The sequence below is a fragment of the Strongylocentrotus purpuratus genome, unplaced genomic scaffold (genome assembly GCF_000002235.5).
Source record: "Strongylocentrotus purpuratus isolate Spur 01 unplaced genomic scaffold, Spur_5.0 spur5_scaffold_4, whole genome shotgun sequence".
In the NCBI taxonomy this organism is placed as follows: domain Eukaryota; kingdom Metazoa; phylum Echinodermata; class Echinoidea; order Camarodonta; family Strongylocentrotidae; genus Strongylocentrotus; species Strongylocentrotus purpuratus.
In genome coordinates, this window is record NW_022145610.1 from 19,659,768 (window position 1) to 19,684,449 (window position 24,682).

General features: G+C 38.9%; 2 protein-coding genes across 3 annotated transcripts in view; one reads left to right on the forward strand and one right to left on the reverse strand.

Annotated features, from left to right (window-relative positions):
• Positions 1 to 833: 833 nt before the first annotated feature.
• LOC762953 (queuine tRNA-ribosyltransferase accessory subunit 2) overlaps positions 834 to 24,682 on the forward strand; it is a 31,669-nt gene continuing 7,820 nt past the window's right edge. Inside the window, exons 1-9 of one of the 2 annotated variants that reach the window (XM_030997148.1) lie at positions 834 to 955; positions 2,979 to 3,220; positions 3,762 to 3,933; positions 4,659 to 4,829; positions 5,294 to 5,467; positions 6,131 to 6,231; positions 7,088 to 7,282; positions 9,646 to 9,771; positions 10,426 to 10,533. In XM_030997148.1, the coding sequence (XP_030853008.1) occupies positions 3,018 to 3,220; positions 3,762 to 3,933; positions 4,659 to 4,829; positions 5,294 to 5,467; positions 6,131 to 6,231; positions 7,088 to 7,282; positions 9,646 to 9,771; positions 10,426 to 10,528 (1,245 nt within the window). In that variant the 5' untranslated portion in view covers positions 834 to 955; positions 2,979 to 3,017 and the 3' untranslated portion in view covers positions 10,529 to 10,533. Of the gene's footprint in view, positions 956 to 2,978; positions 3,221 to 3,761; positions 3,934 to 4,658; positions 4,830 to 5,293; positions 5,468 to 6,130; positions 6,232 to 7,087; positions 7,283 to 9,645; positions 9,772 to 10,425; positions 10,888 to 24,682 lie in introns of those variants that run through there. The other variant, XM_030997147.1, reaches the window with a different exon arrangement.
• Positions 13,750 to 24,682, reverse strand: part of LOC105441672 (polycystic kidney disease protein 1-like 2) — a 54,462-nt gene continuing 43,529 nt past the window's right edge. The window contains exons 17-24 of the mRNA XM_030997149.1: positions 23,434 to 24,060; positions 22,126 to 22,356; positions 20,881 to 21,164; positions 19,088 to 20,222; positions 18,388 to 18,784; positions 17,763 to 18,028; positions 15,962 to 16,103; positions 13,750 to 15,257 (exon numbers count right to left, since the gene is read on the reverse strand). Coding sequence (XP_030853009.1) covers positions 13,972 to 15,257; positions 15,962 to 16,103; positions 17,763 to 18,028; positions 18,388 to 18,784; positions 19,088 to 20,222; positions 20,881 to 21,164; positions 22,126 to 22,356; positions 23,434 to 24,060 — 4,368 coding nt within the window. The 3' untranslated portion in view covers positions 13,750 to 13,971. The remainder of the gene's footprint in view (positions 15,258 to 15,961; positions 16,104 to 17,762; positions 18,029 to 18,387; positions 18,785 to 19,087; positions 20,223 to 20,880; positions 21,165 to 22,125; positions 22,357 to 23,433; positions 24,061 to 24,682) is intronic.

Below are 24,682 nucleotides of genomic sequence, written 5' to 3' on the forward strand. Positions count from 1 at the left end.
TACAAAATTCCGTAAACAATTTGCTGTTCAGGGATACCTCATGCGCATAAATTAACGATGAAAATGTTTCGTTAAACTATGGGAGGTTAACCTAGGTCCATGCTACAAGAAAAAGTTGTAACTGATTTCTAATTCTTTATCTTTGTAAAGTTTCAGGCTCTCAAAGGGCCATTTATAGCTATTTGGTCATAGTTTAAAAAAAACCCAGTGCCATTGCTTTCGTGGCCGGGACTTACTAGCCGTCACTTCGTGAAAACAGGCTATCCTTTTTCTTGTTTACGTCATCGTCACAGTGACATAATTAGATATTATTGTGGTTCGAAATTTTGTGAGGTTCAAGGTGTTAGTGAATGATCTCCAAAAATGCAAAAAAAAAAAAAAAAACACACAAAAACTGAAATTATATGCGATTTTCCTCATTAGTCACTTCGTGAAAAAAGGGACGAATATTTATTGGTGAATAATAAGATCTTGGCTGTGACTTGTTTTATTTATATGACATTGATTGTCACTATATCCTGGCTGTGTAGTAAAAGCTGTGCTTTTGATTCTCAACATTTCAAACACCACTGTACAACTGATTTCACTCAAAATCGGTACTTTATTGATGACACCTAAATAGCAGTAAAATATATATTTTTTTAACTTACTGATGTTAAAAAGAATAATTTAAAAATTCAAATTGTAAGTCTAGTGTCAAACTTTGTTTACAGCTTGCATCGACATAATTGTGTAGACTCTATGCGATGTTGTGTGGTGTGTATATTTGTGTATAGGTCTAATAATACCTGCCTCACAGCAAGCATGCAGCTAGAGGTTAACATTAACAATACGCATTAGCTTTGCTGGAGTGCCTGGAGCTGGTTCGTGCTGCTGTAAATCCAGATCAAGTATTTTTCCCCTCGCTCCTTTCTTTAAATTGAAGTTTTAAAGCTTGTAGTTGTACGGTTCTGTGGTAAGTCCTAGCGTTTCAGGATTAACTGCTATTAATTTTGAATGTCTAGTGTATGAAATAGAGCTTATAAAGGTCTATTACTAAGTAACAGTACCAACTCAGGTTTATACAGTCCCATGTGTTGAAAGATATGTTATCATAATGCACTCGGTAAGAGTTCCTTTTGTATGGACTAGTATGGTGGTGTGACCAAAGTTCGCACGTGACCTAAGTTCGCTAAGAACAAGGTTTGTCCGTCAAATTTGTGACCGAGGTGTGCGTCATAATCCTATCCATATCAGTCAAAAAATGACTTAGGTGGCCTTAGGAGACTTAGGGTAGGGAGGCTAATATCAAAATCTAACTTTTTAATTACTCATTTATTTATAATTAAACAAAGTTTAAAAGAAAGTATTTTTGTTAACTAAGACAACTCACCCATCCGTCGACTCCAGAAGTGTCATAAAATAGGAGATATCCAGCTCCAAAGTTGGGGGTTCCTTCTACGCTAATCCGTCCATAAGAGCCTTGAAACAATCATATTTCATGTCGCGTAATTACGTTCATAATTAGACAGGCCCAAGGGGATGGGCGTGTCATTGCCTGGACAAAGTCCAAAATTACATTTAAAACTTTGCGCGAAAGTACACTCACTGGTCAGCGGCTAGCCTTGAATCGGTCGCACACGTACACACCGACACAGGCAAGCCCCAATTCTGAAAATCGAGCCATGGAGGGACAAAACAGAGAGAGAAAGCCAACGGTGATTTTAGTCAATCAATATAAACCCAGAAAGTGATTAACATTGAGTGAGTTGTATTCCAATAGCATTTCCTCATGAGTAAAGATTTCAGTCTACTGACACTGTATTATCAACGAGAAGTTACGAAATCCAATTAACATCCATCTTGCCGCGAATACAATCCGGAATCAACGATATAACGTACGCACACGTGAACAGTCTATACAGTACACGTCTTTGAATCATGGCTTTCCATTCCAACTTCTCAATTGGAGTATAGGCTGCTCGCGTAGACTTTTTTTTTACTGAAATATCATTTTTAACTCTTCTCATACATTACTGCACGACACTTGTGTCTAGTGCTGTGAAAATAAGGTACATTGTACTATGTGTGAGACTACGCTACATTTGTTTTGCACGTGATCTGACCGGAGCTCATACATATTCATATATTGTTTGGCAAAAGCCTCTTTTCTTGGCTCGAACAATGACGTCACTGTTCACAGTTTTCCTTCTCATTTTGAGATGCATGTAGCTATGGGGCTCAAACCAATGCAAGATTGACATAAACATCTACCTTCGAATGTGCAGTTTGTAAAAATCTGTATTTAAAAAGATATAATAAAAGAATAAAAATATTTTCTAGTTGCTAGAAGTGGCATTTGTGCACATCTGAAATGTTAATCTCTATCAAAAGTTCTTTGACTTAAGTTGGATTCCATATTTTTAGGGTCTACCTTCTGCCGATGAGAAGGATTTTAGTGAGCAAACCTCTGCGCCCTCTAGTTTCTCTTGTGTGCGCGTCATGTTCGTCTGCTACCACAATTATTGGATTCAAATACGTCAAAATCTGCAAGATCGTCAACAAATGGTGAAAGACTGTTCCGTGATTATAGGTATGTTGTGGAGTGTACAATTGTATTTTTATTATATATTTTATTCAATAGATATTTTTATTTTTATTTTTTCTTTCTGGCAATTTTCTGAATTGGACAGCGAGCGCACAAATTGTAGGCATAGAAGCCTTACGCCCAGGTATTGGCCTCCCTACTTAGGGTAGGTCATGGTAGCCTACGTCTTTTGGCTATGGAAAAAACAGTGATAAATTCCACATATAATTTTCCATTGCATGAAATGCATGAAATTTTGCGCCGTAGAACAGTTAGAACAGTAGAAGGAATATAATAAGTAACATTTATACAAAAATTACACAGATTTTTCATCAACCTTCAACAATGTTACCGAATCATTTAAGTTCTTTCTGATTTAGAAAATTCTTCATAATGCATTTTTTATTTTTAGGCTGCTTGTCATACCAAAGAAGCAAGAAACAGAGTACTGATGAGGTTCATTCTTGAATCCATCACAAAGGAAGGTTCTCGTTGCGGTCTCATCAAGGAGCTTGGTTGCCATGCCAACCTGGCCATCGAGACGCCGACCTGTCTCATGTACACCAGAGCTGGCGCTGTTCCTCATCTGACATGGGATCTCGTTGAGAACATAAAGCGCAGACCACAGTGTGTGCAGTTGACCTGTGCTACCTTGTAAGTAGAGACAGATTTCACCAGAAATCAATGTGCAGAGGGGAGATGTGGGTGTTTTTTTTTTAACCTTTTCATTTTAGAAAATTTAGATTTAATTTATCAGAGGATTAGAGTGAAATAACACAATATCAGTCTGAAGTGGTAGATAAATAGGTGAATATTATTGAGGGGGTGATTATTCTGAAATAAACTAAGTGACACCGATCCATGTACCAAAGATCTGTGGCTACTTGGGATAATTTGAACTTTATACAAATAATACAATTGATAATTGGTTATTTTTATAGTACTCATATCCACCATGCAAGATGCTCAAAGCACTCTAATATTACCCCAGCTCTAGCTATATGTAGGCTAATGTGTCTGGTGCTCATAGCAATCAGAGAACTCCTTCGTACCAGTACCCATCTAACACCTGGGTGGAGAGTGGCAGATGTAGGTTAATGCCTTGCCAATTAGGGCCCAAGTGCAACCCCGAGACTTGAATCCCCAACCTTTAGCAAGCATGTACTAACTCCGAACTTGTCTATGGCTGTTACAGAGTGGACCAGCAGGACTCACTTTCCAAATTTGGTAAGGGGATTGCTCAGTTTGCCAGCATTCCTGAAGATGGGGTTATCTATGCCAGCGTCCAAGACCCCGCCCACCCAACCCGAACAGGATACAATGATAAAAAAGGCGTGTCTGTCTTTACCTGCGCTGGTAGAACCAAGGTAATACCTGTATAAGGGCCAGTGCCAGGTCCAACCACTCTTGAATTATGTTGATCATAAATTGACATAATTAATATTGTCTTATTTGTTGTTTGTCTGATTCAAGGCTCAAGTACTGTAGGGCTATCTGCATTTACAGTCATCAGATATACTGAAATTTTAGAAGTGGTTTGTAATGTATGGGACAAAATAACTTGGACACTCTAATTTCACATTGAACATTTTGATAGATGTTGTTAAAGAGGGGTTATCAGGATTGCTCTATGAGATGGTACATGTATATGTATGCTATAGATCAATTCTGAAAACTGTATATTTTCATTAAAGCCCCTCTGCACTAGTTTGGCCAGGAGGGATTAGACCTTCCTGGATGGTCACTGACGGGTGGTTATCTCATCAAATCAGCTCTCAATTAACATAAGAAAAAGGGGATCATGGGGGACCAATGGTCACCGATTAGGCAATGTTTGCTATATAGAGGGCGCAAGTAGCTATAAGTAGTGCAGTGGGGTTTTGATACATCATCTACCGGTATGCTAGTCCAGCTGAAATAGACTTCTGTAAAATATGAACATATGACAAATTCTGACAGAAATTAAACATATCTTCAGAAAATAAAAAGAAGTATTAGATCAAATTAAATTGTTTCTGCAATGTACTATCTGTTGTCCCCTTCCCCCCCCCCCCCCCCCTCTACCTTCCCACTCTACCTTCCATGTATATAGATTGATTTGGGACTGTTCATAACTCTACAAGAAGCCATCCAACCCAACTGGTTTGAGGCCCTGTGTGATGGGGACACACCCCTAGGATGCTCCGTAAAGAGGACCAGGAAAGCCGTCGACAGAACTCTCTCCCTCCTGGATGCTTGCATCGAGGCACAACAAAAATCTGAGGTTGGTGTTTTGGAACTGAAAGGACTCCTATAATGATGGAGTTGGTTCTAATCAACTATTAGAATGATTTTCTTTCCCCACAAATTTCTCTTTTGAGTTGTTACTGAAGAATATATACACTTAGTGGAACTTCTCGTTTCAGATTGTATCTTATCGTACTGATTTAAAATTGTCCTTTTATTCTCTCTCTCTCTCTCTCTCTCTCTTCTTACATATCCCCCCCCCCCCCCTGTCAGTCTCCTTCTGATTATTTCTTCTCTCCCCCTCTCTGCGTCTCTCTTTGTGTCTCTCTCCCACTCTGTCTCTCTTTTCTACTCTTCCATATTTTTCAGGACCTCATTCTTCTTTTTACATTCTTTATATTTGCTGCGGTTGTGTAAATGAGAGTTTGACATGGACTGAAGTTGAATGACCAGCAAAGTAACCAGCAAAAACCTCTGGAATTTTTCTTCACTCTCTTCTAGAAACTGCGCCAATCTGACATCTTAGGGGTCATTGAAGGAGGTCAAATATTGGATGAGAGGCAGAGGTCAGCAAAGGAAACTGCCCTCAGACCAGTGTCTGGTTTCGTACTTGATGCTCTAGCTGACCAACAGATGGATAGTAGCGTCAAGTTTGAGCTCATTGAAGCTGTGCTGGTAAGCATTTCATATGCTCTTGAAGGATTGTACTACACTTCCTTCCACAAAAACTGCCCATGCCAATTTCCTAAACTTAACTAACCAAGCTCTTAACTTCAACCTTTAACATTATACCTAACCTAAACGCCAATTGCAACCCCAAACCTCAAACCTATTCTGTTGATGAAGTAAAACCAGCATCACTGTTCTGTATCATGTTTTAATCAATAATTTACTGTTCTGTCTGTGTGCATCTGTCATAGCTTAATGATAGTTGCTTTTACATTTTTTTCTTGTACTTGTACATAAAGAGAAATAAAAATAAACACGTGAATGTCACTATCATGTAGAGGTGTTGTGGTCGAGTGGATCATCACCGGACTGTCGATCGCAAGGTCCGCTGTTCGAGTCCCGCTGTGGCACTAATGTCCTTTGGCAAGACATTGATCTACATTTACCACACTCAACCCAGATGAGTGCAATGGGTACCTGGTAGGATTATTCCTTCGAAAGTTGTGTGCTGATAACGGCTGCCGGAGCTAAAGCTAGGGTAATAATATCCAAAGCTCTTTGGAAGCTCATAGAGATGTTATTTCATAACGTATTATGCGCTATTCAAGAACTGAAGTATCATTATTATTTTCTTTTTCTGGAATTTCATTTTTGTCATGTGTGGTACAGAAAGAACTTCCAGACTCCAAGACCAGACTACTACCTGGCGTTGGCAAACCCACTGATGTACTGCAAGCAGTAGAGGCAGGAATAGACATATTTGATTCTTCGTATCCTTACAGTTTAATGGTTACATTCTCAAGAGTTGTAAAGCCTTGCCAATGGGGTGGGAAATCCATGATTCTGAAAGAGATCTGGACCCCATTTCACAAAGCCTTTTTTCAATGACAAATAATAATAATAATAACAATAATAATTGATTCTTATTGAGCGCTACTACAGACAAACTGATCAGAGCGCTATACAACAGAAAAGAAACATACAAATCATAACAATTAAACAAGGAACCGTAATTAAGATATTATGAACGAAAAGAAAATTTAGCTACTCAAAATGTACATTATGGATTCAAGATGGAAAGAGTTGGGTTTTAAGTTTTTGGGTCAATCTTCAGAAAATTGATATTGTTGGAGAGGGAACTCAATAAGGGTTCCAGATCTGCCATCATTTTGAAGATTGGTACATGTTGGGGTACTTTGACCTTTGGCCTAAGATTTGAGATTTGGTGTACAAGTACAGTAAGTTTCATCAAAATAAAAAATTGTTGGGTTAAAATTTTTGGATTTTGGGGGTGATTTTACATGCCATGGAATGACCCATTATACAACCCAGGGCTCAATGCTAACAGTCTGGGCCCCACAAATTGTAAAATATTCACAAAGTGCTCATGCATTTTTGTAAAATAATTATTTTTATGCATGCAGACTCTAAAAAGTCGAGCCCAGACCCCTCCACAATAAGTTAGGTTGGGTGCATTGTTTTAAACCTGAAAGTTCTTGGAGATCCCATTGAAGCACGTGTTTCAATAGGATGTCGACAACCTCAGACCTGTGACTATGTGAAAGAGTGGTCCTGTGTTACTCTTTGTCTAGGAAAGCTTTGTCCTTGACTGTTAATACCCGACAGATATCCATACCAAGTAACACAGCGAGGCTGGGCTCTCGTGTTTCCTTGTGAACTACCACCTGCTCATTCTCAAGTGATAGTAGATGCAGATTCTACGGGCTTGAGCCAACTTCAACAGGTCAAGGATGCTAGTGATGTTCAAGGAGAGAATGACCAAATTGATCCAAGATTTGAGTTGGATCTTTCAGAGAAAAGGTTAGAGGAATTTCTTATAATCCCTTTTTTTAATAACTTTATTTGAATTGGAGCTCTTGAGTAACTAAGGTGAACTCAAAACCTGGATATGATTAGAATGAGAATATTTATTTTACATTTTCTGTCAATGGTATGAACATTTCTATTTAAAAAAAAATCTTTTACATTTATACCACATCCTAGCACTTTTCATTTATTCAATGTGTATATGTAGTGTGTTTGTTGAGGACCCCCCCCTCCCCTTTTTTTGTTAGTATAGTATGAATGACTGCTTTGAGAGAAATAATTGTTTTATACGCTCAAGGGAATGTTACAATAGCCCAATTGTAACCTTCCCGAGAGCATATAAAAACAACTATTTCTTGAATATTAAAGCAGTCATTAATACTTTTATATGCCGAAAAAAGAGTCAACTTACCAATCAACTGGTAGAACAGGAAGAGCAGAAATAAACAGTTGAATAACTCGTTGAATAACAGTAACAGTAGAACTCCGCAAAAACTTTGTAACTCCGTAATATAACTCCATAAAACTCTGTAACTCTGACTGCAAGCCTATTTGTTAAAGATGTTTACTGTGCAGTTGTTAAAGTTAAATGTAGGGGCTTGCACCTGCTGACTGGAAACATGGGCATGGCTACTTGCAGTGATCTTGCATGTGCGTGGGAAGTTCTCTGGGTTATTCACTACGCTGACCACCAGTGGATGTCGATGACGATGGTAGTGATTTCGGATCAACAGCTGCCACGATACCATGACTTTTGTTTTCTTTTGCTGTACTGCTGGTCATAGCATAGTGCTTGAGACTGCTTTTCACCTTGTGTCTGGAGACACTCATGATCTCTCTTTCTCGGAAACCAGCATTTTATAGGGTGCTGATGCTGGTTGCTCTTAGGCAATGGTTGGTGTAAGCCTTGGTACCTGCACGAGATGAAATTGTTTTCATCTTGTCTCCGATACTGTTTTTCCCTAGGGGTGCATTACAGTACTATTGATCAGAAGAAGATGGATTAAATTTCAACTCACGCTTGGCCTTTGCATTTGCCGGTCTCTGCCAATAACTCTTACATTGTGGATTCAATTTATCTTTGTAGCGGAAAGAAGGAGGCAACAGTACATCGTGGACCATTAGTTGGAATCATGACACCACCTTGGCTTTTCTCTAGTTTATCTGCACAGTTGTTTTTTGTGAGTGTATCTTTCAGAGTTATGGAGCATTTTCCCCCTTCATCACAAATGTCAAAGCTGTCGAGTGTCATTTCACGAAAATTCTCTCTACCCCGATTGCAAAAGTACAACATTACGTCTATAAATACCTTGTCCTGAAGACCCACAGGATCATCCAAATCAAGCGAACCTTCGATTTTGTCCATGTCTTCTGCTGAGATAACTGGTTTGTGAGTTACAACTCCCTTTCCTTCCTGTTTAAGCATTGCTGAAAAACATTTACCAACTCTCGTCGAGTTGGAAAAATCTTCATGCTTGATGATATCTACCTTGTTACAATTGAGGAAATGATGCTGAAATCCAATCTAATAGCTAACATTGACTTCTTTATGTAATAAGATCCGTTCTTCCGTCTAGCACCAGCGTAAAACTTTTGGAGTACATTGTCCAACTCCGAATTTGAAAGTTTGTTTACGCTATCAAGGTCTGTGTTAATAACTTGCAGGAAGTCACAGAATTTTTGGTGTTCTTGCTGTCAGCAGAATTAATCAAGTCTTGCATTTGATCATCATCAAGAAGTGGAAACCTTGGGAGAGTTTCTTCAGCCATTTTTGCCTTGTTTGGAATTCAGTACGATCGAGATTGTTGTACGGTCGTCTGACGTCTGCGCTGCGCTGTTTTAAAAATTGGTAAATTAAGCTAGCGACCAATTCTTCGCACACGTACACGTAGGTATGGTAACCGCGATCGCTCAAACCACTTTTTAACACTGAACCAACGGGTATTTCAGCAGGACTGACCTATTTTCCCGGTAACTGGAATTTTGCCGGGATTTTACCCTAGAACTATTACATGGGTTTGGCATTTTTTGTTTATTTACGGGAATGGTTAAAACCACGACTGCAATTTCGACCAATCAGATGGCTGGATTTCTTAAGTGAGGTATATAATGCTCAGTATCGCCCCTGGGATATGCAGTTACAGAAGATCTCCTTTTCCGTGTACACTAGGAGATGACACTACAGGAAGAACACTGACCAGCTCCAGGGAAGGCTTGAGAAAAATGTGTTTAAAAAGGAAAATAAAAAATAGCTTTCAATATGCAGAAACTTACTCATAAAGACTATTTTACCCGTCCTGCCTGTGATCGCTTTTTATAAACAGATTTCCTTGTACATTCTGCTTTGATCTATCCAGGTTTGCTGAAGATTTTAGCCCAGTGTTGAAAGGATGCGACTGCTACTGCTGTACGCACCACACCAAGGCATACATCAACCATCTTCTCAATGTCAACGAACTATTAGCCAGGGTGTTACTCATGGAGTAAGTATTGAGCATGTACACTGCATACCTGCCAACATTTGAAAATAAGAATTAGGAATTTTTAGCACGATATGCCTTCGAAAATAATAAACCGCACTTGCAGTGGCAGTGTAACTGGCAATACGCGGTAAGTCTTTACCAAAAAGCAAATACAAATTCGCTGCTCGATCATGCAGCCATTCAACGCACTCAATACGTGAACTCTCAAATCGCGGGACATGATAGAACAAACTTAATTTAGCTTTAGAAAACAAAAAACAAAAAATCTTAATATTCCAAATTTTCAGGTCCTAAAAATAAAAAAATCAGAATATTCTGGATTATTCGGAAGGGTTGGCAGGTATGACATTGTAAAAAGTTGGATAGAAGAGATTTTGAAGTACAGAAAATCTGCTCTTGCTTGGCAGAAAAGCATGAACATTTTTGTCAAAAGTTTGGTTAATTTACAGGTGAGTTGAAAGAATAAAGAAATAATAAGCTGAAGTATTAAAGGACCGTAGTGTATCCCCTTTTCTTCAAGATGTGACCAAAGTACATAATTCTGATTAATTTTAAAATATCTTTTCATTTACGTGTAACTTTTGTCTCATGTTAGTCTACCACATGGCCCTTTTTTCATGTTATTCATTGTCTCTTCTTATGTTCCTTTTCCAGCCACAACTGTCATCATTATTTTGAGTTCTTCCACTCCATCAGGACATCCCTAAAAGATGGAACATTCCAGAAGCTGAAAGAAGCCATCGTCAACAACAGATGACCTCGGTAATCCATTATGTAGGTTTATCACAATTCTATGTAGTGCAGTCAACAGTACAGACATTCAGGACAATGTCGTGCAGAGGTATAGACCCTGTTGTAAAATTCCACTTTTATACTTGTGTGGACCGTAACCAAGCCCTGATTGAAATATATGTGTGAAAGAAATAGAAAGTACATAACATTGGAGCATCATAAAAAGAAGAAAAGTTTCAGAAACTTGAAAAAAGCCATCAACAACAGATGACCTCGGTAATCCAGTTAGAAGGTTTATTACAATTCCATGCAGTCAACACAATCGAGACAGGTCCTTCAGTGTGCTGCCCTCATGGGTGAAAAATAGGTGTTTTTTTCCCCTCAAATGACCCCCCCCCCCCCCCCCCCCCCTTGAATAAAAAATTTTAAATGGCATCCAACAACATTCCCCCCTTTTGAGTAAGAAAATTGGGGAAAAAGGGGTAAAAATCGGGAAGAAAGAGAGAAAAAAATCGGGAATTTTAAAAATAAAATCGGGAAACCAATTTAAATTGGGTGATTATCAGGCCTGTGCCCTGTAGGTTTGCCAACCTATTTTATGAAATTCCACTTATATATTTCTTTGGACCAAGCCTTGAATAATATCAATCAAAAGTGATCTATCAAATACAGCTTTAGTGACCTACTTCAGATTCAGATAAATTTTATTGGTCCATCGGAACATCATTAAAGGGCCACTCTAACCAAAATGGGCTAAAAAATGAAGAAAAAAAAGACATGTAGAATAATTTTGGCGAAGATTCCGAACATGACAATGATTTTTCTTAGAAATCATCAATAATTCTGGAATCTAGCTTTGAAAATGACGACTCAGAACGCTCAGAAAAAAGCCCAGTTTCGGTGATGACGCATTTGACGTCACTCCAGGCGCCTCTCCGGTGAAACGGAGGGTGATTTAGGCATTAAAATGTCTTTATGTTTCTGGCAATTTTGTCATTTCTAATTATGAAATGGAAGGTTAATATCATTTTTGGGGTCAATTTAGAGATTTTCTGAAAAATCAGAGGCTGGAATATTAATAAGTAGAGGTGTATTCATGTTTTGAAATCCTATGTTAGTTGGGTTAGAGTGGCCCTTTAAAAGAACGGCCCTTTAAAAGAACGGACGTTCTTGAACCTCAAAGAAGCCAGCAACAGCAGATGACCTTGGTAATCTATTTAGTGGTTACATTTATAATCTAGCTTCCTTTCAAATGTAATGACAGATTTTGGCAAGAGGTATTAAAATGAGTTCAATGGAAACTTTTTGGTCAAAGCATTGGACATTTTTTTTTTTTTGGGGGGGGGGGGAGGAGCTGTGAGACGAAGAAAAAATGAAGAAGCTTTAAATGAGGTAACAATAAACATGTTTATTGAATATTTATTTAAATATGGCAAGACACTGTTCATTGAAGATAAATAGAATACTACATTTTTAATGCCAATGCACAATTTCAGATGACTAGAAAGTTGCTTTCTTACTGATGCACAAGTTCATGTTTATATAGACCAGGCCTTCTCAACTGGCGGCGCGCGACTGTTGCAACAACAACACAAAAAACAGAAAGAAAGAAAGAAAAGATATTTTAGAATTAAATACTCAACTAAATCAAGAAGTTGCAGTTGAATTTGAGCCCAAAATGCCTGCTTAACAAACAGGGAGAAAGGGGAATTTTCGTTTTTTTTACCATTTTATACGAATCTAAACCTAAGATATGAACAACAATTGGCTTACGATGGGATACCAATTTTAACATTGCCAATCTCTGGAAACATCTTGTTTTTGTTTGTTTGATTTTCAATTTATTTTGACATTTCCTGTGTTTATTGCACACACAAAAATACATATAAATATACCTCCAGTGTAATTGTAACCAGGAATTGTACTAATTTTTCACATCAATATGAAATTAAGATTGATTATATTGTGGAATGAAATGGTGTTAAAAATGCCCTATTTGGGCCTTTAGAAAGCCCTAAATCCACCAGCTTGTGCATACCCCCGTTAGGGCTTCGCCCCTGGACCCCACCCATTTTCGGCTCGGTCGCTACGCTCCCTCGCAGCACCATTAACCATACAGGGTGGCACTTCAACTACAAATTCTTTTCGTTTTAGCGCTTCTAATATACTAGTTGAGAAGGCCTGATATAGACATTGAATGCATGATGATTTGATCAAAACCACCAGAAATTAGAATTTTTTCACACTACAACTGATATATCATTTGCGAATTCAGCAAAGAGTGTGGTGATAAATAAGAAAATGAAGTGCATTTTCTGCCAACTTAATTTGACTTCTTCTATTTTGCCGACATTTGTATCACAATTTAATAATGGTACACAATAATGTAAATTGTCTGAAGGAAACATCATTTTAATACAAGTATATCTGAGATACATGTATAAGAACTGTATTTAGAATATCACAACAAATAGATATTATTTAATAATAACGTTTTATTTACCCAGGGTAGCCACTTCAGTTATGAAACTGCTCTTCCAGCGGGCCCTGCATAACATAATATGTTACTATTACCCTTCTCCAATCTAATATGCTGAGCGCCTAGCTAGAAGGCAGAAGGTCCCATTGTTATAAGTCTTTGGTATGACTCGCCCGGGGATTGAACCCACGACCTCCTGTTCATGAGGCGGGCGCTCTAACCATTGAGCCACCATGCCCGGTGATTGTTATAAAACAGAAATTGTGATGCACATCTGCACATTTCAAAAACAATGTTTTTTTTTGAGAGAGAAACAATGAATTAAAAAAAGCTTCATTGTAATTGTAGTTGCTTTATTTCAAACGATTTCAAAAAACATTGTTCTTGCATCTAAAACATTTTTCGAGAAATTTATGCAGAATAAAAGAGATTTTTTTATATGAACAAATATACAGTGTTTCTTAGTCGAGTATTTGATTGTCTTTAGCTTAAATTGTATTCACAATGTAGTCCAAATTTTAAAAATTTCACTGTACATAATTTCTTCAGATCGGGCTTCAAAGTGAAAAAAAGACATGTAGAAGACTTTTTGACAGAGATTTCGAATATGACAATTATTTTTCTTAGAAATCATCAATAATTCTGAAATCTAGCTTTAAAAATGACAACTAAGACCAATGCGTCATCGAGCCACGTGACCTTATTTCCCCGTTTTGTTAGGGTTGGAGCTTTATAGCAAGCGTGAGATCTGTGAAAAAAGATGGTTATTATCATTTTTTGCTCCTTTATCCTTCTTCTTTTGATTTAATGTACATAACATTTAAAACTGTGTCAAAAAGTATGAATATCTAAACAAGCTTTACAGTATTATCAATAGAATGCAATAGCATTTTGCCATGAGCATGCATAGTGGAGTGCTGTGACTCATTTCCACTCAATATATTTCAGTTTTATTGAATTATAAATAGTTTTTTCAAGACCTGCAGAACTTATTCCAAAGTTAATTCACCTCGGTAATGTTTGAATACTGGCGCAGATTTCATAGTTTCGTCTTTCCTTGATACTTTTCTGATTGAACAGACAGAGAATAACCAGTCCACAATGGCGCTCAGCACATCCTTGTGGTCCTCATTGGGAAGAATATGCCTTGCATCTCGGAATGCATAAAGAATGAGGAGAATGTAGAAATTGAAGAGGAGGAAGAATAGAGCAATTGTCATGAAGATAAAGTAAAGTGGGCCCAGTGTTGCATAGATTTCACTAACATCCATGAATTCCTCATAGCCCCCCTCTAGGAAGAGGAAGATGGTCTGGAAGGAGAAGGCCACATCCTTGAAATCCATGACGTCTGAGCCAAATGTCACACAGAACAGAAGAGCAAAGGCAAATAGGAAGATTAACACCATGAGAGTGAAGATAAAGAACTCGCTGGTTATGTTGGAGAATGTGTGATGGATCGTTTGGATGCTGCTGTTGAAACGCAGGATCTTGGCGCAACGGAGTGTGTTGATGAACACTAGGAATCCTGTAACAGCCATGAAGGTTTGATCCATGATCACAGGATAGAAGAAGGAAATGAACTTAGAAGGATTCTGGGTGTAGTCCTTCATGGCTTTGTGCAGAGAGGTCGCCCATAGGCTGTAGAATACAGCGGATAGGATGGACAAAATTATGGTCAGAATGTTCAGGATATTCCAGAATTGGAAATATGCCCTCTTCTTGCGTCTCAGTTTCTTGACTTCCAAGTGGATAAGGCCAAGGATCACCAAGAGGTAGACACTCTGGAGGGCCAGGTTGATTTTATCCACGACGGTTTCCAAGCTGAAGATCTTGAAAGCATGGAACTCTCCTGTCGAGACAAGATTCCCCATTGTGGTAGCCTCAAACAAGACAGTGCAAACACACATCAATCCAGCATCTGCACTGAAGACTGTCCATTCTATATACAGAGCCCTTGTCAGTTCGTCCAACCACTTCCGATTCTCAAGTTCTTGGAGTACGCGGAGGGTGCTGCGGGCAGTCGAGCTTAAGACCTGGATGTAGCCACCTTGTGTGTACAATGTAACTGTACCCATGTGATAGCTCCCGTGGGATGATCTTGACGGTGTGAACTTCCAAGGGCCATAGGAATCTGTAATTGCTTTAGATTCTGTATCATCTTCAAGGAGTTCTGACCATGACTTGTTGTAAGTCTGCTGGTTGGTATGACTTTGAGATCTTAAGATTCCAGTGCAGTTCACAATGTGTTGTGTAGGCTTGGGTGGAGTACAGGCATCTACATGAGGAAATAAATAAGTATGCTGGTTTTACTAACATATTGAGGTAAGGAAACGATGGGAAAATTCCAAGGAAACCGAACATACAGCAAAATCATTACATGCAATGAGATATTTCCGCTGTGGACAACAAAAGTATTATTTCACATGCTACTCGTGTATGTCTGCATGTATGTATGCAAAACTCTATTCTATCAAAGCCAATGTGTGACTTGGTGCATGTAAGAATTAGGCCTAACAAAATATGATGTTGTATTGCCCTTTAGGTCCCAAAAGTGGGTCGGTCGGTCGGAAATGTTTTTTTTTTTTTTAATGTTTTTTTTTTTTTACTCCCTCTTTGGTGTGAGTGTGTGTGTGTGTAATTAATTTTTTACAGACGTGTATCAATCGGATATGATTATTTACGTCTGGGGATCGACTTTTGACGTCACCATCTGAAAGACGCGACTCATTTTCAAACCTGCGTCCTCGGCTGAATCAGTTTGTGACTTCCATTATAAGCTGGATTACAGGCGCATGCCACAACGCCCTGTTATTTCTCAGTTTTGAATGCTTTAATACATTTTTTTCACCCCAAAAAACAGTAAAAAAAAACTTTTAAAAAAATGCTGACCGTAGATTTCAAGATTTTGGGATCGGTCGCAAAGAGCAATACAACATCTTTTTTTTTTAAAGGCCTTATGCTGAACCTCTTTATTCTCACCAGGGATGATCCGGACCTGTCTCAGTCTAGCTCGCCCTACTCTGTAGGTGCTTTCATCTCCTAGGAATCCCCTGTTTTCTCCATACAGCTCTGGTACAAACGATTCCTCCAAGTACCCATACACATCATTGATGGAGGAAACCTGATACAAAAAGATTCATTCATGAATAGGAATTTATCATTTTACAGTTAAACACTGTCACACAACAAGGTCAATCAGAGAAAGCTTTAAAAGATACCGCCCACCTTCTCATGACTGTTTCATAGTAATGCTTCAATACAGAACTCATTTTACACACCTAATTCATAGATATCTTTACAAAGAAGAGGAAATTCCATCAGCTGCTTTGTTAGACGTAGGAGTATCAGTATCTGCAAATACATGTAGGTGTAGTAAAATGGTAATCACCATTTAGAGTAAAATCTAAATTTGAAAGTACAGATAACCTCGCGTAAGTCGACTAAGCCAATCTTCGACTTGTACGTAATTCTTAGAAATTTGGCTTACCCATAGGCCTATCTAATACATAGTCTTATATGAATGCACTTTGTTTGGTAAAATCCATGCTAACAAAGTGTGCGTGTTATGTGTACATTGCCAGTAAAAGTGCATACAGCAGTGATATTGCTAAAGCAAGAATCCAAGATAAATGAAGAAATCTAGCAGCATGAGGACCAAGAAGACGTTGACTGGAACCCCTACTTAACCAGACCATCTCGCCAACTTAGACGCACACACCTATCATCCTTCCAGAGACTTAGAACCAACACAACAATTTACTCAAATAGCTTTTTCCCATGGACTGTTAAATATTGGAACGACCTGCCTCATGACATCCTAGACGCCCCAAACAGACATTTTTAAGAAAAGGCTCTGCGATTTTTTCACAAACACCAATCGGAAATAACTCCACCAGGTCAACCCCCAGGTCAGCCCTCTGACGTGATGCGGGATCCCGCTTTGTCGGAGTAAAATCCAGAACCAGAAATCCAAAACCAGAACCAGAAGAAAAGAGAGTGAGAAAGAGAGAGCTACATGCTACATGTACGCTGTCGCTCATATAGATGGAATATTTTTTTTTACCTCAATTTATGGAATTATTTTGACAATGATTTATTCCTAAATAGATCTAGATAATACTATACTTTCTCAGATTTTCAATAATTTATTGAATTTTACCCCGTTCCTTAACATAACAAAATCCTCTGTACGACCATGCATTATGGCTCAAGGCATGGGCACACAGAAGATTTTTTTTCAGTTGGGGACCGGGGGGGGGGGGGGGGGGAATTCAATGAATTATGCTTTAGCTTAATGCTGTAGCAGTCACGCAAAAAAAACACTGGCAAATTATTATTCAATAAAATCTGAGAAAGTATAGTATTATCTAGATCTATTTAGGAATAAATCATTGTCAAAATAATTCCATAAATTGAGGTAAACAAAAATATTCCAACTATATGAGCGACAGTGTAGATGAAATGGGAAGGGGAGCAGAGAGAGCAAGAGAGAGGCGAATACGAGAGAGAGAAGAACGGAGGAGCGGGAGCCAGCAAGTCTGGAATACAGGGCCACCGAGGGCGTATATTTTTTTTATTATCATCGACTTGGGCAGTTATTTGACATATACGAGGTCGACTGTAGATTCAAACAATTTCACCTATGAAGGGACTCTAACCTTCAACCCCCGAAACCCAAGAATAACCCTTACACCACGCTTTTGACGAAATAAAGCCTGAAGCAAATGTCTCATTACCCCCTAAGAAATCTTTCCAAGAGAGACTAACACAATTAACTCACATCTTCAAATCCTGCAGTGAAAGTATTAGCCACGGTTTGATGAAACAGGTAGTTGTTGGGATCCCTCTGGAAGTGGGCTACTTCTAGGGCTAGGACCACCAGAAGAATTTGTCCCAGGAGTTCTTTCAGCATCTTGCACATCTTCGCTTCAGCTTCCCGTCGTTCTCTGACTTGATTTACAGACTCGATAGTGGGTGGTTGGTAGTAGCGAGCAATGGTGTGCCGTTTACCTCTCCCTTTGGCATTTGCCGGAGTCATGAAGATACCTGTGTATAAATGTATTGAGCGCTTAAATTTTCATGAATGAATATACCATTAGTATTACTTATACATGAACAACTTGAAATTTGATACCTTAATTAGTTGGTTCCTATCGACTACCTACACTTTGATAGGCTGCATCAGACACAAAATATTATTGATGGTTTATCAGAGAGCAAGCAGAGATTATTCATCGACATGTAGGTCTATGTTGTGAATGTAAAAAGAATCTGACACTTATAGAGTTCCATAAAACTGGATTCTTTGTTGTCGTGAATCCTGTCAAAAACCAAAGTGGAGATGAGACAGAGCTTGAAACCAGTTAACTGCCTGAAATCTGGCACCCTCCCCCTGAAATACTTGCCTGTGGCTGGATCTGTAAAGAGGTCCACGCCAACATCATCGTCCTCATGTTTCTTCCAGATAACGGCAGAGAATGCAGCCACTAGGATGACCTTGCCTGGCTGCAGGACAAAGATACTCTGGAACAATGAAACCATCATGCTGACCAGCCAGTCCATGGAGGTCTGGAGGCCATAAGTTAGACCATACAGGATGACCAGGTAGCCACATACCAGGTTGGTGACCACTACAAAGAACCAGCCAATGTAGACGAACCACCAGGGCAGGCATCCTTGACTTTCACCTTGGCAGCAACCGCTTTTATCTTGGTCTTCAGTTGCAGCATGACCTTCCTCCTCCTCTTGCAGATGTTGATACCAGCCATGTACCTTGAGAGTTTCTTCCAGTTTCCGCAGTGCCTAGCAGAGGATGTCAATCATAATACATTTACAGATGAATACCTTGAAGGAATAATTTTTCAAAAAAGATTTTCTCCTTACATTATACAATCTATTTGTCATTTTATATTTTCCCATGATATTAAATGGTGCAATGAAATTATATCACTATACAAACATCATTCATTTTTCAAAATTAGAATTTGCTGCAATGTTTTGCCTCATCTTCTGTCTACAGAGAAACCGTAAAGCTGATATGGTGATACACTGCACTAATAAAATATACCCTATCTTTGATATTGTATGTGCCATTAAAATTCCTACCTTCTTCCGATCTTCCTCACTTTTGAAGTAGCCCTCCGGTGCATGGTAAATTTCTTCATGCATTGTGTTGATATGGTGATGAAGGTAGTCTTCATGTCGCATGAAGAACGGAGGCCTATTTTGCAGCTCTGTTGCTTCCGGACTCAAAGATTCAGGTTGGGAATCAGAAGATGAAAGAACCGAAGAGGATGCTGTTCTGTGTAAACGGTCATCTCCTCCTCCTGAGACCACATCATCATGTTCTGAACCTTTGTAGCATGGTCTTAAACAGCAACATGGTGGGATTTCCTCGGTTGTACTGACATGGATACTTCTTACAGACACATCTGCTGACTTAGAGCACTCATTAGATGCAGAGTCTATCCAAACAGACTGAGCAACAGGTTGAATCTGGCTCTCAATGTCATGTTCATTGTTCATTTTCTCTTGGGTTATTGTCTCAGGAGATTGTGCTTCTGATGGTATCTGCTCAGAGTGGTTTTGACTTCCATCTCCTGCATGGTGAGGCACATTTTCACCATCTGAAGCTTTTAAGGATGCCGTAGCTATCGACTTTGTGGACTGCTCACTTGTGGTTTTAGTTGTTCCTGATTTGTCATCTTCGCTCTCAGCTACAATCTCAACAGACTTGTCACCCTTTGAAGGATGCCTGCTTCTGACATTTCGAAAGATTTCCAATATTAGCAGATTCCCCGGTAACACCAAAAGTCCACTCTCGATGCCGACCAGGATGTCGAACCATGTCACACGGATAGTTCCCATCCCGATCTCCTGCGACATCTCTGGACCTTTGGAGTCGCCCACGTCCACATCCTCGGGAGTGATTCCAAAGAACATAATACTTGCCAACATGGACATCATGAGAAGAGTGAAGCAGCAGGTGATACGTTGCAGACGAGTGAAGTTGCTGTTGGGTGGCCTGGTGAAGATGGACACCCACAGGTGGTGGTCTTTCATGTCACGTAGGAGTCCAGTGATAAACAGGTGCTGGAACTGCTGTAGGTCCTCTGTGGTGGCCACTGGGAAGGTCTTGTCCACAGTGCACTCTCCTAGATCCACTGCTAGCCAGGTATGACAGAGGAAGTACCATAGCTGTTTGGTCTGCAGGTCGTGTACCAGGATGCGGTTCAGGTGCCTGTGAAATAAGAACCAAAGTTCTGTTTGTTTAAAGTAGTGCTTGCACTTCCATAATTGTATTAAACAAATTCGTTTTCACTGGCTGCCTGCCGTATCAATAAATGAAATTAACAAAAGTCTTAACTCCGTATCTCTGACAATCAGCCGTAGACGTGAGTCTTCATGAATGGCTGATTGTCAACGAAACGGAGTTAAGTCTTTTGTCAAATCTGCTTTTTGCTATGGCAGGCACCCAGTGAAAACGAATTCGTTTGTTAAAATTATGAAAATGTAAGTGCTACTTTAAACAAACAGAACTTTGTTATTCCTGGCTTATTTTTCTTGATTGAGGTATCATATGAAAGAGCAGAAAATGAATTTTCTAGAAATATGAATTTTTCTTTGAAATTCAGATACCGCCCGCCAAATTACTTTTTGGTTTCCTTCCTTCAAATTGCTTTTACTCACTCATGCGTGAAATATGCATCACGTGAGTAGCATCAACTGAAAGAGGAGACTCTAAGCTTTCCAAATATGTATCATTCATTAATTATGGTTGTGATTAAGTTATGATAAAACATCGATACTTCTCGGTTTCGTTTTTTCTGGGACGCACTGTATAACACTTTGAAGTTGATTCAGATAATTCCCTGGACATGGTTTACTTAGAGCCTCACCATTCGGGTTGCTTTCCAGAGTTATCATGCCACACTCTCACAGCCGTCAGTTCTTCCAGGGAACCATGTGTAGACAACACAAAGGAATCTACTCCTCCCCTCTGCAGAATCTTGCGCTTCCCCTCAGTAGTAAGGACATGGGGTTCACTGGAACCAGCAGCCCCATAGAGGGTGATGGTGGCAACCGCTGTGGTACCTGCCACACGGCGCAAACCGGTGAATATGGTCACATGGTAATTGTACTGAGCTTCTGGGTTGTTGTCACCCAAGAAGATCACCCGTGCCTGTTCAAAGAAATGGACAAGGGCGACTTTTAGAATTTTAAAGGTGAACATGAAAGGCTTGAAAAAATATAGACAAATAGAGGAACAAAGCTGAGACACCATAAAAACCTATTTTTAGAATTTCTCAATTTTGTCTTCATTTTCCAAAAGAGCATAAAAAATAATGTCCGAATGTTGAAAACCAATCGAATATGTAAGTATTGGCTGAGATATGACCATCCGAATAAATATATGTCCTATGGGAACTAAGTCTTATGGTGCTCTGGTTCCTAACGTTATGAACTCCACAAAAATTATACACAAAACAAATGGGAGAGTGTAATGAGAGGAATGATGCTCACAGAATTGTTTTGGGCTTGACCAACTGATATTAAAACATTAGTCAGGCAGCCTTGTCATGACCCCCTGATCTAGATATAACATCCACCATAGGCAAGTAAACATTCAATGAAAACATGGTCTCTGAAAAATCATTTGTGATTTTTTTTTCCTTTAAGGGTGTGGATGGGCAGTTTTGTTTTGTACATTGACATAGTTGTGTACTTCGAATTGCCTCTTAAAGGAATCCGGTAAGTTTGTCTTAGATCCTTTAGAAATAATCCTTGATTTAGCTCATGCTGCAATGATAATTATAAACCTTTAGGTCAGTCAGGAACTCCATGACTTTTACAAGCCGATCGCCTGTCTGATTATCAAGATATTTGTGATTGGAATTACAAATTTTGAAAACCGTTCGCCAAACGGTTTTCATAACACTACAGTCTATTGGGGAAAACGAGTATGGTAAAACCGGTCACTCAAAGATTTTAACTCTTTTGAGGCACTTCTTGATCATTTTTTTAGGGCTTCAATATTACACCATATCACAGACACTGGTAACATATAGGACTGTGTATCTCAGATTTAACATCCCTTTAAAAGAATAATGACCCTATGCCTATGGTGTTATATTGTTACATACCTGTTCCTCAGCTCTTCTGTCGTGTCTGTTTGCCCAGACGGCAACCAAGACATACAGAGCAAAGACTGATCCCACTGTCATAGCAGTGATTGGATTCTCCAGTATCTTAGCAAAGAGAGATGCATCTTTGATGAAGTGCACAGTGTTGGGAAGAACCACAAAGCCAGCAGCAAAGTGAGAGAGATGGTTACACTGGCAGTGGGCAAGGATGCGGGATGTCAGAGGTCCAACCTATCGTTGCAGGAAAAGAGATGAAAGGCTTTCCTTTACAACTTGCTTTCCAGTGAGAAAATTGATCATTTAAAATATGTGAAAAACACAAATATGACTGTTCATAAATTAGGATATTGATATTGTAAAATGGGATGAAAAAGAAAAAGGGGGAAAGTAGAAGAAAATAAAAACACTGGAAAATTGTTTTGATCTCTGAAAATAATGGTGACCCTTATGATATACAGTACTTTATTCAATAAAGACTAGATTGATCTTCGACTGCGTGCAGTTGAAAATGATGCCTCCGCCATAGAGCGATTCTAAAAACCAAAACAGAGGCAAATATATGCAATCCATTAGCATGTTCTCGCAATATAGTGATCACAAACCTTTTTTCATATACATGTATGACCCTTTAATCTTTGACCTCATGTCCGGAAAATCTAAATCAGTCCAATATACATACATGTCCTGAGTTTGATAATAATTAATCCATCCATCGGTTCTACTGATAATGCGGTCATAAGGTATTTTTGCATAGATAATGAACCCCATGACCTTTGACCTCATTACCCCCAAATCTAATCAGTTCATTGGCTCTGCCAGATACATACATGACCTAATTTTGGCAGGAATCCGTCCATCAGTTCAAATGATAATGTGATCACGAGCTATTCTTGCATATATAATGAGCCCTGACCTCGAGTAATCAGACTATTGTCTCTGCACGATACATACATGACCTAAGTTTTGCAAGAATCCATCAATCGTTTCTTGAGATAACGTGATCACGAGAACGGGACGTTCTGACAGACAATCCCAAAACATTAATGCCTCCGGCTACTTCGTTGCAGGCATAAAAATATGTGGACAGTGATCAAAAGTATATGTTTTCTTTCTAGGCATCAAAACATGTTTGAGGTTGTTTTGTGTTCTTATATAGGTATATATTCACATGGCTTATTGATACAAAGAAGAAATATGCAAAATATATATTTTCACAATTCTAATAGTTTTGTCAACCTGCCATTAAGTTAAACAAACATAGATTATACGACAAAAAAAATATTTAAAAAAATCATAATTTAGACTCACTTTGCATCCAGTGGTGTCCCACATCTCCTCCTCTGTATTCCAGTAAACACACTGAGCTCCATAGGCATACAAAGCAATATCCGATTTATTAACCATCCCCCAGCCACTGAGAACAAGACCATGGTCACCATTCACCCCTATCTCACTAAATGGAATAATCCACAGGTAAGGGTTGCCTGTCATATTGTGGGTGTCATTCAATGCCGATACAGGGGGGTCAGCTCCTGCTGGAAATGAGGTGTTCAAGATGTGGGTAGCATCCACTCCTGCAGAACTGTTCGTTCCAGTTTCATTGCGGGTGAGAAACAGGGATAGTTCTGGGAAGGGCTCGTACAAGGAACGGTTGTACACGACAACCTCAACCACTACATATGCCATCTGTGATATGAAGTTGAAATAGTAATTGATCTCTCCACTCTGTGATACCTCGGCCGCTTGGAGTTGCTGAACCTTAGTATCCTCATTATCTATGAAGATGTCAATGTCTTTGGGTAGGTTCACAGGGGTCAGCTTGGTGTGTTGATTCCCGTCGCTTAGCTCAAGTTCAAGACTGCTCACCTGACTTGTGATGTCGTCTTCTCCACCCATTGAAGCCCAAGCGAATGGATTGTGATTGTATTCATGAATCTGGACAGACAGATAAAAGTGAACAAAAGTGAATATCAAGCAACTCTTCAGCGGCTGTGGTCTACCGATGGTACAAACATGGGGAATGCGACTCGACTCTTGTCACAGTACGTATATCATATACTCCAACAATACTGCAGTCCAAGGTTTCATTGCATGGTGACAACAGATTTATTGAATTGAACTGAATGAAATGAATTGATTGAATTTTATTTCCACATCTCCATATCAAAAACATTTATAAAGATATACAAAACATGTGGTACAAGCAAATGTACAAAGAAGAAAAGACTAATGTAAATGTAGTGGGATCATAACAAGTTTGGTACAACTTGTAATTTTGTTAACATGATCCCATTAAAAAACATGAAAACAAAATGTATCATAAGCACATAATAAAATAAAATTCAATAGTGAAAACAATTGAGTACAGAAAATTGTAAATTAAAAAACATATTCAAACTTTGGTTAATATAGATTTTCATATCCAAAACATATAGCAATAAAATAAGCTTTAAACTTAACGTTTGAAAGAGTTTAAAGAAATGGTGATGTTTACGGATGTAAGTTTCCCAGATACTATTACTTTCACTCCTTTCTCTGCGTAAGTTAAAAAAAGTCG